Source organism: Gopherus flavomarginatus, chromosome 17 (assembly GCF_025201925.1).
Source record: "Gopherus flavomarginatus isolate rGopFla2 chromosome 17, rGopFla2.mat.asm, whole genome shotgun sequence".
Lineage (NCBI taxonomy): Eukaryota > Metazoa > Chordata > Testudines > Testudinidae > Gopherus > Gopherus flavomarginatus.
This window is the reverse complement of record NC_066633.1, coordinates 19,151,727-19,166,132: the sequence shown is the minus strand read 5'-3', so window position 1 is coordinate 19,166,132 and position 14,406 is coordinate 19,151,727. Positions and strand designations below refer to the sequence as shown.

The following is a 14,406-nucleotide window of genomic DNA, read 5'->3' as shown; positions in this document are numbered from 1 at the left end:
TTTGAGTCTGTCGGGACACAGTTAAACTCCAGAGCTGCGAACAAGACTGTTACTTAACTTCACTCGTAGGTATTGTAGCTGATTATCTCAATGTGACTTGCAGCATTCCATTGAACGTTAGATCCAAAAGAAGAAAAAATTTTCTCCTCAGACATGATGCACACAACAGTGTTACTTTAGGATATTGGCCTTTCGATGCTAGTGTGTTGCAGCTTATGGTATGTGCAGTGTTTTAAGGGCAGCTTAAAAGCTATTTTTTTCCTCTTTTGCTTTCATAAATGTAAAGAACTTGACCATTACCTCACCAACCAATCCACAAATAATCTTGATCCTTTCATATAGTGTCATTGTGACGTTGTGAAATGTTCCTGGTAAGATGCTAATTGATTGCTTTGCTTGAGTTTTTAGTGTAATTGCTGAAACGTCCCACTATGTTGTTTGAGGATCATCAGTGTTTAGTGCTTTGGAGGAGATGCTTTCAAAATGGAGGGGAGATTTGAAAAGCAAATTGGAGTCTGCATTAACTTCTGTTTTCAGTGTCTTTTTAACCTTTGCAGCGAAAACACTTCTAGCATTGAGATGCAGTAAGACTACTGTATTAGTGAACCTACTGAAAGAATGAATACTGTAGCATGCTTTTGTATCATTTTTTTAGCTTCCTCTGAAAATGTGTTTTGACTAAGTTAGCTCATTGACTTTGCATTTGTAATGAATTTCTCTGTATCCATTCCCACATTTTTAATGTTAGTTTTGTAAGATCATGCCATAAAGAAGTATAGAGGAAACATTAGACCTATTTTAAAGCCATCTTTGGTTAGAACTACAGTAATCTTTTGTAAAATTTCTGTCTGAATTGTCAGGGTTGTTTCGTTTTGTTTGGTCTTAAATAGGTTACAGTTACAACTTCCAGTGATTGATAGAAAGGCCAGAAAGAAAAATCCCATTATATATGTATTACAACTTAAAGCAGAATCAGACAAAAGCTAAGTGGGTGAAAGTGATATCCTTGCTTTATTGTGTCATCTCAAATTTTCTTTATCAATTTTATCCCCTCAGCTTAGACTGGTGTACATTAACCATTTGGTAGTTAAACTTGTCTGAAGTGCTTGGAGAGAGGAAAGTAATAGTGTTTTAGTTGATGCAGAACTATGGAAGATTCCTGCTGTTGTTTAACCATGACAGCTTTTCAAGCATGTACTGTATGTGGGGAATGGTGCAATAAATACTTGGTTTAGAGCAAATTGAGACTGTTTATGTTTTCAGCTTGTGACAATAAAAGATCATGACAGTCGCATGCATTGTTATGGACACTAAGGGTATGTCTACACTACGAAATTAGGTTGATTTTATAGAAGTCAATTTTTAAAACTCAATTTTATACAGTTGATTGTGTGTGTCCCCACTAAATACATTAAGTTGGCAGAGTGCGTCCTCACTACGGTGGCTAGCATCGACTCACAGAGCGGTGCACTATGGGTAGCTATCTCACAGTTCCCGCAGTCTCTGCTGCCCATTGGAATTCTGGGTTAAGCTCCCAATGCCCGATGGAACAAAAACATTGTCGCGGGTGGTTTTGGGTACATGTTGTCAGTTTCTCCTCCCTCCCTCCATGAAAGCAACTGCAGACAATCATTTCGCGCCTTTTTGCCTGGGTTACCCATCCAGACGCCATAGCACAGCAAGCATGGAGCCTGCTCAGCTCACTGCTGCTGTTGTGAGCATTGTAACCTTGCGCATTATACTGCAGTATGTGCAGAACCTGGCTAAGAGACAGCAGCACAAGGATAATTGTGAGGAGGACATGGACACAGATGTTCCTGAAAACACAGGATGTGGCAAGTAGGACATTATGGCTGCAGTGGGGCTGGTTAATACAGTGGAACACCGATTCTGGGCCCGGCAAACAAGCACAGACTGGTGGGACCGCATAGTGTTGCAGGAATGGGATGATTCCCAGTGGCTGTGAAACTTTCGCATGCGTAAGGCCATTTTCCTGGAACTCTATGAGTTGCTTTCCCCCACCCTGAAGCGCAGGAATACCAAGATGAGAGCTGCCCTGACAGTTGAGAAGCGAGTGGTGATAGCCCTGTGGAAGCTTGCAACGCCTGACTGCTACCGGTCAGTCAGGAATCAATTTGGAGTGGGCAAATCTACTGTGGGGGCTGCTGTGATTCAAGTAGCCAATGCAATCGCTGATGATCTGCTATCAAGGCGTAGTGACTCTGGGAAATGTGCAGGTCATAGGGGATGGCTTTGCTGCAATGGGTTTCCCTAACTGTGGTGGGGCAATAGGCGGACGCACATCCCTGTCTTGGGACCGGACCGCCTTGGCAGCTAATACATAAACCCCAAGGGGTACTTCTCAATGGTGCTGCAAGCACTGGTGGATCACAAGGGACGTTTCACTGACATCAAAGTGGGATGGCCTGGAAAGGTGCATGATGCTCGCATCTTTAGGAACTCTGGGTCCTTTGAGCAGCTGCAAGAAGGGACTTACTTCCCAGACCAGAAAATTACTGTTGGGGATGTTGAAATGCCAATAGTTACCCTTGGAGACCCAGCCTACCCCTTGTTCCCATGGCTCATGAAGCCATACACAAGCAGCCTGGACAGTAGTAAGAAGCAGTTCAACTATAGATGGAGAAAGTGCAGAATGGTGGTAGAATGTGCATTTGGACATTTAAAAGCTTGCTAGGTTATGATCGCAGCGCAACCAATATTCCCATTGTTATTACTGCTTGCTGTTTGCTCCATAATATCTGTGAGAGTAAGGGAGAAACATTTATGGCGAGGTGGGAGGTTGAGGCAAATCGCCTGGCTGCCAGTTTTGAGCAGCCAGACACCAGGGCGACTAGAAGAGCACAGGTAGGCACGCTGCGCATCAGAGAGGCTTTGAAAACCAGTTTCGCGACTGGCCAGGCTATGGTGTGAGAGTTGTATGTGTTTCTCCTTGTTGCAAACTCGCACCCTATGTTGATTTTAATTCCCTGTAAGCCAACCACTCTCCCCCCTTCGATCACAGCTGGCAAAGGAAATAAAGTCACTATTGTTTTGAAACCATGCATTCTTTCTTCATTAATTTAAAAAAAAAAAAAAAAAGGGAGGTAACTGATAAGGTAGCCCGGGTAGGGGAGGGATTTGGGAAGGAGAAGGATTCACCGCTTGCCTTCTGCACATTGTCGTCCTCCTCTTCCTCTTCCACAAAATCCTCCTCTGTGTTGCGTGAGACTCCCCCCCCCCCCCTTGCAAGTGTCCACGGACAGTGGTGGGGTAGTGGTAGGGTCCCCCGCTAGAATGCCATGCAGCTGATCGTGTATGGGGCTCTGACCCAGAGCGACCGTTTGCCTCCTTTGTCTTTTGGTAGACTTGCCTGAGCTCCTTGACTTTCACACGGCACTGTTGTGTGTCCCTGTTGTAACCTCTGTCCATCATGCCCTATGTGATTTTTGTACATATATTAGCATTTCTTCTTTTTGATCGAGTTCTGCCTGCACAGATTCTTCTCCCCATACAGCAATCAGATCCAGTATCTCCCGTTGGCTCCATGCTGGAGCTTGTTTGCAATTCTGGGGGGACTGCATGGTCACCTGTGCTGCTGAGCTCGCCACGCTGACCAAACAGGAAATGAAATTCAGAAGTTCCCGACGCTTTTCCTGTGTACTTGGTTAGTGTGTCAGAGTTGAAAGTGCTGTCCAGAGTAGTCACACTGGAGCACTCTGGGATAGCTCCCAGAGGCCAGTAACATCGATTTGTGTCCGCTCTATCCCAGATTTGACCCAGCAAGGTCGATTTTAGCATTACTCCCCTCACTGGGGAGGAGTACAGAAGTCATTTTTAAGAGCCCTTTAGATCGACAGGATTGCTTGACCTAACGCTGCTAAATTCGACCTAACCCTGTAGTGTAGACCAGGGCTAAGAGAGGAAAGAAGGGGACTCTTATCAGATATGGGTTGATAGCTCAATGTGAAAACTAGAATTTAGTGCACTTGATTCTCATGCAATGTCTGAGGAAAATAAAATCATTGGACATTTCAGTATCTCGCTATGGATTTTTAAGGTCTGACGCAGGCTAGGTTTTCCTCTTCATCTCAGTCCATTGTGATGCAATAAGTTGAGTGAGCATTTGTTTTAATGTTGAGAGAAAAGTCTTCAGTCCTAGTTGATGGGAAAGCTGTGTTTTCCATATTCAGGAACTAACAGGAGACATTATATTCTATATAAGAATTTCCCTTCCTTCTCTCGTCTCCTCGACCTTCCCTACCCCTCCCTTCTCTGTGGGAGGTTTTCCTGAGAAGTATTAAACACAGAAACCCCCCCATTTTGCATTATGATAAATATGTCACTTCTTGCATTTGAATCCAGTCCAGCCGATCTCTGCTTACAGATGTTTCTGCAAGTTGCTCAGGCAGTTTGACTGGGAACTTTAGCAGATATGGGGATTGCCAAGAGTTTGTGCTTAATTGTTAAATGGAACAGAGACAAACTACTTGTGATGTTGAAGCTAAAACTTCTTATTTTTTCTTGCTAGCTGAGCAAGTTGTATCATACATATCTCAAGTTCACTTTCAGTTGGATACTGTAAATTTACCAATTAACCCATGTGCATTTAGCCCAGCATTCAGAGGGTGCACAGTTTGTTACACAGTCTATAATTAGCAGGAGTGTCTTCAATTTTAAACGCTGGTATGCAGCATCTCCTTTTGGAGGCAAGAGCTACTCTTGAAGGCCACTAAACAACATGTTATTGCATTGTTTTAAAAGGTTTTTTCAGGCTAGTGATCAGTCTTAGGCGTGGCATTATGTCAGAATGCCGACAGATTGTCTTTATTAACTGTGTATTGTACCAGGACAGAGGCAGTATCCCTGTGACGCCTGAGATAATAGTTGTTCCAATGGAAGCCCTGAAATGTGCAGGTTCTCTGTGAAATGGCTGCAGCTTGGAGTGAGCAGTGAAATGGTCTCCACTGGGCATGCTCACTCTGTAGAGGGAGCTTTTATCACATGAGCAGAAACTGAATCACTGTTCATGAGGATCTGGAATATGCAACTCTTTGAGTCTTCATCAAAAGAAGACAACAGATGTCTGCAGGTACAGTAACTTCTAGTGTCCATGCTCCATGTGTCATAAATAGCAGGTTCCCTCAGGTTGTGTCCGCAGACAGACTGTTGTCAGGTAGTAAAGGAGAAGCCTTTGAGAGGAGGAAGACAGTTAAGATAATCATGGCTGGATTTTTTTATTTATTTTTTGCCCTGCGCAAGGAAGAACAGCACAGCAGAAATATATTACATATTGATGCAGCATGCAAGGCGATGTGTAGGGGGCTTCATTCAAAGGAGGAGATTTAGAGAGTAACATGCATACTTTCTGACTTTTTTCTGATGAATGTTTTGTTCAATAGGCTGTTGTACACAATTCTGCGTCTCAAGTTATATGTGGCAAAGGACGCGTGCGCACTCAGATTCTACAAATTCAGCGAGTCTTTCACTTATCTAATTTGTCGGGGAGTTCTTTGGGGTTGTTTTTAGCATGGATTCTCTCTTTTGAATGTGTGGTTGTATACTGAACTCTTCCCCCCATTTCATATAAGTGAGAGGAGAAAACTCTGGAGTCTTTAAACTGTTCGAAGGCTGATCTTTCAAAGACAAAGGAGAGGGCCTGCAGCCACATTTCACCAGCTTGCTAGAAACATTTTGACAGTCTTGGCTTATGTCAAGGGAGCCTACAGTTTTGCTTTTGGGGTGTTGGGAGGATGAAGATTGTATTTTATTGAGGGGGAAAGAATCCTTTTTCAATAACCTGCAGTCCAGATCAGGGTATGATTGAACCATTGATATTTCATTTTATTTTATGGCAAAAGGCTCATGCTGGCAGATGATTGAAAATGTTGACTAAAATCCTCACACCTAGTTCTGCCATGTACCTTTTTTGTTTACATTGTGTATAAAGAGCCTTGTGGTCTAGTTTACCATGGGCAAAAAGGAGGACATTCAGCGTACGGGGATATACTCCATCCTTGGCCTTCAGTGTTGTCCCTTGATTGTTGCAGAGCTTCCAGAATTGATTATATTACCAACCCCTGCTGGTATGTAAAATCTAGGCCTGTAAAATCTGCTTAATGTTACTTCTCACACACACACACATGCGTGTGTACATGCACACACATTCTGACTAAGAAGAAAAGGTAAAAATACCATCCTAAAGAAATCTATCCTACAAATGTAGGGGAAATGACGGACAGTCTGTAACACCCTGTTCCAAATGCCTGTTGTTTATGCGATACTCTGAAAATGTTCCTAAAAATGTCATTTTTCCTCTTTTGAATGTATATTGAGAGCCTGCATATTAAAGCTGTTGGGGAAGAGACAAGCAAGATTTACTTTTCCAAAGATAGTACTAAGAAAAAGCAAATTCCCTGCCTCAAAGCGAGTGATCATTTGCAGTCCAGAAAGAATGTGTTTTGGGTTGCAAGTAGGCTTGCGATAGAAATGCTGAGATAACGTTGACTGACTGTGGTGCTAAGAGTGCTCCTATGTTATCATGGCCATGATGATATCGGCGTGATGGAATATTCCTAAGCGTTTTAGGCAGTCTGCCATTGGCGACTGAAACCTTGCAAATGCTTTCAAGAGGTGATGCTGAAATGCTCATCCTGTAACCTTCTGTTCTGTTTTAAAATTCTAGGTCAGTTTTCAGCGGTGTTAGGGTTAATAGCCATACACCTGTTTGTTTTTCGGTCGTTTTTCCCTGTTATATGAAACTGAGCATTATGCTAGTTTATGTGGTTACAGTACACCTGGCCTAAACCAGCCTTCCAAAAACTTTGTGAAAATTTACTAGCCCAGGCCCACTATCTATTTGCCTGCCCTTGCCATAGTTATTCTGGAGAGAAAAATGGTATTGAACTTGCCGTCAAAATTATTTTTCACTCTTCCCAAGCAAATGGGTGAGTCGAATTTTTGCTAGTCTAATCTATATAAATCTATGTAGCTTCCTGTGGATGAGTCAGAAATGTAGCTGATGTTTAGGTACGTGAGGAAAGTCAGGACTTGCTGTAGGATTCAGCTGATTTTATATATAAAACAGTCGCATGCCAATATTCAGAGGGGATCTGCGGACAGATGCTCTTATGTCCATTGGAGTTGGGAGTGCTCAGCACCTCTGCAGATCAGGCCCTTGGTGATCAAAATAAGACTTCCAGCTTACCTTGGGCCTGATACCTGACGGTGCTCAGTATCTTGAAGGACTGGGCTTGCAGTGTGGAGGTGCTGTTTGTATCTGGGCATCACATGGAACATCTTTATCACATGGAACATGAACATCCGGGCTGGTTGTATGGCAACTGATATGCTGCAAGCGTCCCAATTCCAGTGTGACCTCTCTTGTACGTCACCATCTCCTAATGAAAAAGGATTGCATGCTGCTTTGTACTGTGGAAGGGAAATACTTCTTTCAAATAAACAAGGCGTTTAAGACCCTCTGCCATTGTGACTAGCAGGTTTGTAAGGGAAGGAGGGAGATATGGTTTGACATCAGGGGCCTTTTATTGTTTGTTTTTTCTTAAACAATTCTTCCCTTCCATCTCTTCTCCTGATACTTGCAAGGGTCAAGGAACTAGTGTGGAGACTTCTATTCAACCAGGAATCAGAGAATAATCTTTCCTTGCCGTTAAAGACTAAAGACTTGAAGCACTTAAAAATACGTGCTAACAAGCTTTGAAGGAGCTTGTGTTCTTCCGATGCAATCTACTGTCAATACCCTTCGAGGCAATTCTCGAACTTACAGCTCTTAATATCATTTTCAGAGGTCCTTTCTATTACTGTACATTTTAAAGAGGCTTGAAATCAACTCCCCTTCACAAAGGAGAACCTGGAAGTTGTAATGTGATCTTCCCTAAGTCCCATTTCCCTCTTCTCTCTGCTATGAACCTGCCTTCCTCTGCCACTTTTTACTTGAACTTCACCTCTTGTTCTAGCACTCCGGATCTTCTTGTGATGTGCTAGACAATCTGATTTGTCTTTGGCTATGCTGGGGTGGTGTGGGGGTGGGGGCAGAGGGGATGAGGAGGAATGGGAAGGTACACTCCCTGTGTAATAATGCATGCCGGAACGTATAGTAGTCAGTAAAGCAGCAGGAGTGACACACACACACACACACACACACACACACACACACACACACACACACACACACACACACACACACACACACACACACACACACACACACACACACACACACACACACACACACAGTATAAGCTAACATGAATGTGTAAAAAACCACGTTGATAGCAGGATAGTTTTTGAATGCTCTAGGAGCCAGAATAAGAGCTGTTTAAACAGTTCCTCCCCCCTCCTCTCATCCAAGGCGATTAATTTTCCCTTCATATTCCACTATAGAGGTGGAAGATGGTGGGGGGAGAAGGTGTACGAGAAGTCTCACATGCAAACGTTCCCTGAATCGCTGCCATACTGTCTGTCTGAGCAGTAGAATGCCTCGTGCAAAGGAAGCATTTAACAAATTGTCCTTGTTCCAAGGATGAGGAAACTTAGGGCTCTTCTGGCATTTGCTCTTCACAACTCGAAGCTGCTTTCACTTGTAAAGTATGGGGTTAGGCATAAAAGGAGAGTGAGAGAACTGGAACACAGAGTAACTTTAAAGCCTTGCAAGGTTTTTCATGGAGCTCTTGGTGTTTAAATGAGGAACTTTTCCCCCTCCTCCTTCGTTTTCCTGTGTGCCTGTGAAAATATTCTGCTTTGCATTTAAAGGGAAAAACTGTATTTGCTGGGATGAAGCCAACTTATTTATTCAAGGGAAATGCCATCTTCCCAACCCTTTCTCTTTCAGAGAAGGTTTGTCAGAGGATGGCACGGTGGGTTGAATATTAGATGTCTAGGTGACATCGAGGTATGGTTGTGATTTGAAGAAGCTAAAATCATGGCTGGCATTTTGCCTTGGAGCCCTAGATGTCTATCTCCCTCCTCCCACCGCCCCCCAAAAGGGTTAACTCTTTCCTGCTAGATTGAATTCTTACAGCAGGTGGATTTTGACCTACAACAAACAAAAAACCCACAACCCCACAGCATTAGAATTTGCAGTTTCCAGTGTTTATAATTCTCCTCCCCAGATTGGATTTTTATTGCATGACATGAACTTGACTGCATCCTGGTTGTAACGAGAGCCTTGGACTGAACAGGGCTGTGAATTAGCTGTTGCTAGTCGAAGCAAATAGTAGCTTCTATTTTACTGTCAAAAAAATGGCAGGTCACTGTGTGTCTGTAAACAATGCAGTTATGAAATGGCAGTGCAAGGCCGAGCTGAGCATGCTCAGGAACAGCCTGTAGGGGGAGGTGATCAGAGAAAGATGATCTAATTCAGTGCAATTCTGGGGATTGAAGGAAAAGACCAGGCTCCATCCTAATGACAGAGCAGAAAAAATACTTCTGGGACTAAGCCTGTAGGCCATAGCTGATAGATTCTGATGATCTCCTACCTTTAAGACTTCGAGTTACTGACCTGTGCTGTTTCGCTTTGTCATTTTCAAGAAGAGTAAAGTCTTGGTGAGGTTTTTCTGTAGTTATTAGAAGAACTGGCCCTAGATTGCTCTCTCTTTTTTTTTTGTTTCTTTCTCCCTCCCCCTGTCTGTTTCTCAGCTTGCAGGAGTCAATGTAGTGCTACCTGGTCAAGACAAGTAACAGATGACACAAAGTGTTGTTTGAAGAGGCTGTGATCCTGAGCGAGGGCCTCTCCGCTCCAAGAAATTCCGCTCATTTGGGCTGGGGGAGAGAACTTTATTTTGTGCGTGTCTTTTTCTCACCTGCCACCCCAGCATGGCTTCTGAAGTTGGAAATGCGAAGTGAACCCTTTCTGCGACTTCCTCCTTGAGGGGAAGGGGAGAGAAATGTTCTGCTGGATATGACAGTTTGATATGGGGTGGGCCTTATGGCTCAAAGAGGTGGTTGAGTAATTTCAATGAGAGAAGCATGCCAGTCTTCCTGTTCTAAAAGATCTGTGTTTGCACCCGTTGGGCTTTCATGTTGGGCTTTGCTTCGGATACCCATTCATATTACGTTTTATTCTTGTAAGTCTTCTGGGGGGCTGAAGTTTCTAAAATGGATGTTTGTAGCCAGTAGGAGAGTTTAGCTTTTGCTACAGATAATGATGAGTTGCCAGGCAGGATCTGACTCTCCATTTTTAGGCTTTTTTTCCAGCGGTAGGGCAAGGAAAACAGCAGCTGTGAAAAATGCTCCAGTACTTCTGTCAACCTCCTCCTGTGGAAGGAGGAGATGCCTTTGTCTGCACTGATTTTTAGGGCTTGTCTGTACGCATACATTGTACTGGCATAACTATCCTGGGATATAGTCAAAGAGATAGAGCCATCCTTGTGTGGATGCTGCTATAATGGTACTTACACCAGCTTATTTCTGTACAGGAAGGGAAGTAAATTGTACCAGTGTAAGGTACCTTTTGCATTGGTATAACTGCAGCCACACTAGGGATTTTACTCAGATCACTATTTTGGTTTAAAAAAAAATGGCTCCGCCCTCCAACTGCCATAGTTATATCAGTACAAAAACTGCACATTGAGCAGGCCTGAGTGGGAGGCCCTGCAAAACCCCTGTTTGCACAAAAGCCCAAAGACCGTTATGAAGTTTTTGTGTTGTAAAAAGTCCATTTGACATAAATACTGTTACATTTCATGCATGTGTTTTTGACTGTTTCTGGCTTTTGCAGGCAGAGACTTTTACCTTGATCCAACCCCTGCTCTCCCAGCCCTGCTGCTTTGGAAGATAGTGGGTTTTTTTTATAGCGAGAATAAGAGAATCTCATTGATAGAAGAAAATATTAATCTCTAGGGAGGGAAGGGAAAGTCTTTGTGATGAATCTGTCCTCTGAATTGCTTGGTAAAATAAAAGAATCATAAGACTAATGTGACTTGAAGACCAACTTCAGAAGGAGAGCAGTGCTTGTTTTAAATAGGGTTTATTAGATACAGTTCACATGATTGCTAGCAGCTTGTAAGGAAGTGGCCTCAACCTTAAAAGGGACTTTGAGAATGGTGACTGCTCTGTAGGCCAGGTACATTACTGGTTACTTTTCTTCTCCTTACTGAATGAAGTTATTCTGCTTGTTCTGTTAAGAAATGGTCAGTGTGACACCAGCAAGCAACTGGACAGCAGGACATGATCGGTACTGACTCCTGAAATTAACACTCTTCACAGGCCAACCAAGAACCGCCCCCTCCCCACCTTTTTTTCTGTAGTTGTTTTCTTAATAATTATTTCCTAAATAACTAGCTGCTAAATGTTTATCTTCTCAAGCCAAAGGATATTATTAGAAAGTTGATTTTAGGAAAAAAATGGGGGGAGGAGGTGAAAAAGAACGGTGAATGTGAATCTACTGCTGCTGGAGTTGCATCATTTATTAAGGGCTTTGCCTCTCTTTCTTGCTACAGCACATATTTCATACCTCGCTGCCGCCTTGCACAGTAGGTGAAATTCTGCTTTGTTGAAGTGCTTGCTGAAGGTTTGCCTAGGAGTAGAATTTGATCTGTTAGGAGACCGGGTGTTGTAACAGGGGGTGGGTGGACTGTGGGGAATGGAATGGCAGCAGTGTCATGGAAAGACGGGCTACATATCCATTGAGGCTTTGAACCTTCTGGTTATAGGCTTTATAGGCCATTCAAGATCACTCCTATGTCATTCTTTCCTAGTCTGCAAACAGATGTGTTGATGCAGATAGTGCCCTGAATGTTAAAAAAACATAATTTTCCTTGTGCTCTGCCTAGTTTGAGAGGAGAAGGGTTAGTCTTGAATTATTTCCCTCCCCAGCTCTACTTCGCATTGACGTGTTCTAGCTGAGTATCTAAATGAGGATAATGTTTCTGCTAAGTCTCAGTTTACTGGACAGTTAATTTTAAGACACAGAGAGAAACCCGCTGAAGGTTTACACCTGAGCATATCAAACTCTGATCCCTTTTCTTATCCGACTTTAGAGAACTCTGGTTCATGATGTAACTTGCTGCTCTCTTGGGGGCTCCTGGAAGGAGAAAAGCTACAAGTTTTGATACCCTGGTGTTGTCTTTTATATGTAAACCTTATTGGAACCATCTTGCTATGGAGTGAACCTGGATGGCTAATGACATTTCCAAAGAGAAGGCTGAGTAGATTTCTTTCTGTTTTTCAGCCCTTTTTTTTTTTTTTTTTTTTTTTTTTTTTTTTTTAAAGGCACCAGTTTAGTTTCTAGCTCTGTGTTTGGAAATGCTGCAAAGCCTTTACTTGGATTCTCTAAACTGTCTTCCATTGCCGCCTTAGTTTTAAAACAACAAAGAGAGACTGATTTCTTGTACACAGAAGTGGAAGGGGAAAAAAATAATCAACCCTATTACAAGTCCTTGGATTCTTATGGCTTTTAAAGACCTAATCAGTGTCTTTTAAGATGCAATAATTTTTATTTCCCTTGAAAGCAAAAAAGAAAAAAAATGCTTCATGGCTTGTGGTGCATAGTCTTTGTGGAGGCTCTCCAGTGATTGAAGATTAATAATCACTCTGTTGTAGGCAGTGGAATGGAGACAGACGGCTGCAGGAAAGGAGGGGTGGGGAAAAGAGAGTGAGACTTTTATTCTGAAGCAGACTGTGCTTGGCAGTTGGCTTTTGTTGGGACTGCTGTTAAAGCAGACATTTCTCTGCTAGGAGGGTGGGTATAAGATTTCTCTGCCAATCAGGAGCCGACAGATTGGGGCATGGTGGAGTGTGAGCAAAAAGGGAAGTTTGCTTTGAATGTAAGGGGAAAAAAATGGAGGTATTGACACTTACAACAAAGTTGCTGCTAACAAGTTTGGATGAAATTGTGTGCTGGATGGAAATGGATGGAAAGCTAGAATCCTGCTGATTTTGGAGGAGTGTGTGTTTGTGTGTGGTGTTGGTTGTGTGGATTCTGCAGGGCTCTGTTTGTGTGAATACTGTCTTCAGGCTGAAAATGTTTGCCATGAAGTTGATACAACTGACTTTTGATAGACCTAGAAGGGGGAAAGCTGCCTCCTCCCAAGCTTTATGGGAGGCAGGCTTCGAATGCTTTGCAGCAATTGTCTGCTGTAGCCTCCTTTTGATAAATATGCTTCACAACTTCCAATGGTCTTTTCCTCCCACAGGGTAAAAGATGCATTGTGCTGCTTTAGACATTGATGTTGGGGTTTTGCTTTGGTTTTTAATGAAAAATGAAAGTGATGGGACTGCTGTTGTTAATGAGGACTGTTTAGACGTGGTTCTGGAATATGGACCATGCGAGCCTGTCGAACGCAACCTAGAGTAACTCTGTCTGGCTGGACACAGGTGTATTGGCTGTGAGCTGGGAAAGTGATGTGCTGCTCAGTCTCTTCTGTGGTGATGGGAATTCTCTTAGAAAGCTGGTTTTGTTTGCAAGAATTCTGGGCAGCAGGGCACTCTTGTTAATTACAATAGCTGAGACATGTGGCTGTGGTCAGTTCTTTCTTCAGAGTTCTAGCGGTGGCTTTCCTTTAGGCCTCTTCCCTTGCGTGGCAGTAACATATCCCTTGGAAGGGATGAAAGGGGGAGTATGTGTGATTTTGTGGGGGGCTGGGGTGGGTAGAGGTGTTAAACTTTGAAGGAAAGATTGTAAATCAGTTGAGCAAAAATGGCTTGTCTGAAATCCTGAGGCTTTTAGTTGGAATCATTTTAAAGGTGGGAACATAAAAGGGTTTTATTTGCATAACGTAAACCTCTGAAAACAAACCGGTCCCTGTTAGAGATACTGAGACTCTTTATTTTATTCCGGTTGCTGTAGCAAGGGCGAGGATTCATTCTTCATGAGCAAAAACCCCAGGGTCTGCGTCATTGTGTAGATACCATGGGACTGATTCTGCTCATACTTGAGTTAGTCTTATACCTGTATAATGCCATTGGCTTGCTCCTGATTTCCACCAGAGCAAGGGAGATGAGAATTGGGACCTAAGTATACACGTGTGCATCAAGAATAATGTTTTAACTCTTGGCTTAACAAAAATGAAGTTGGCCGCCATTCAAACTTCAGGCTGCATTGATGCTCATGTCACTGTGGAAAATACATGTGTCCCTATTACCAAAGCTTGGCTTGTTCAGGCAGGTTGATCAGATGGCTAAACTAGAGCTTACAACACTCTTTTAAAAAATCTTTTTTTTAAATCTGAAAATAGTGTGTCAAATATTTTGTTTCCTCTCAAATGGGATCGCCTGGTTATGCACCTGTGTGGAGTTTGTGTCTGCATGGGGAGATGGGGCTGCACAGGACATGGATTACTCATTTGGGGGAACGATTCTGCAAGATGCAGAGTGCCCTCCAGGCAGGACTCCAAGCATAGTTGCTACATTTTTCTAGATAAAAAGGGAACTTTTCCTGGAAACTTTAAC

The 14,406-nt window shown here is 43.0% G+C and overlaps 1 protein-coding gene across 13 annotated transcripts in view; it reads left to right on the top strand.

Moving 5' to 3' along the window:
* EHMT1 (euchromatic histone lysine methyltransferase 1) overlaps positions 1-14,406 on the top strand; it is a 172,543-nt gene that overhangs the window by 61,625 nt on the left and 96,512 nt on the right. For 2 of the 13 annotated variants that reach the window (XM_050926307.1, XM_050926297.1), the window contains exon 1: positions 5,068-5,089. The exons of 7 other annotated variants lie outside the window; for them this stretch is intronic. Coding sequence is in view for 2 of the 6 variants with exons in the window: in XM_050926298.1 (XP_050782255.1) it covers positions 12,744-12,782 (39 nt within the window). In the remaining 4 variants the exon portion in view is untranslated. Of the gene's footprint in view, positions 1-5,066; positions 5,090-9,476; positions 9,562-12,642; positions 12,803-14,406 lie in introns of those variants that run through there. 4 more of the 13 variants (XM_050926310.1, XM_050926305.1, XM_050926298.1 and 1 more) reach the window with 4 other exon arrangements.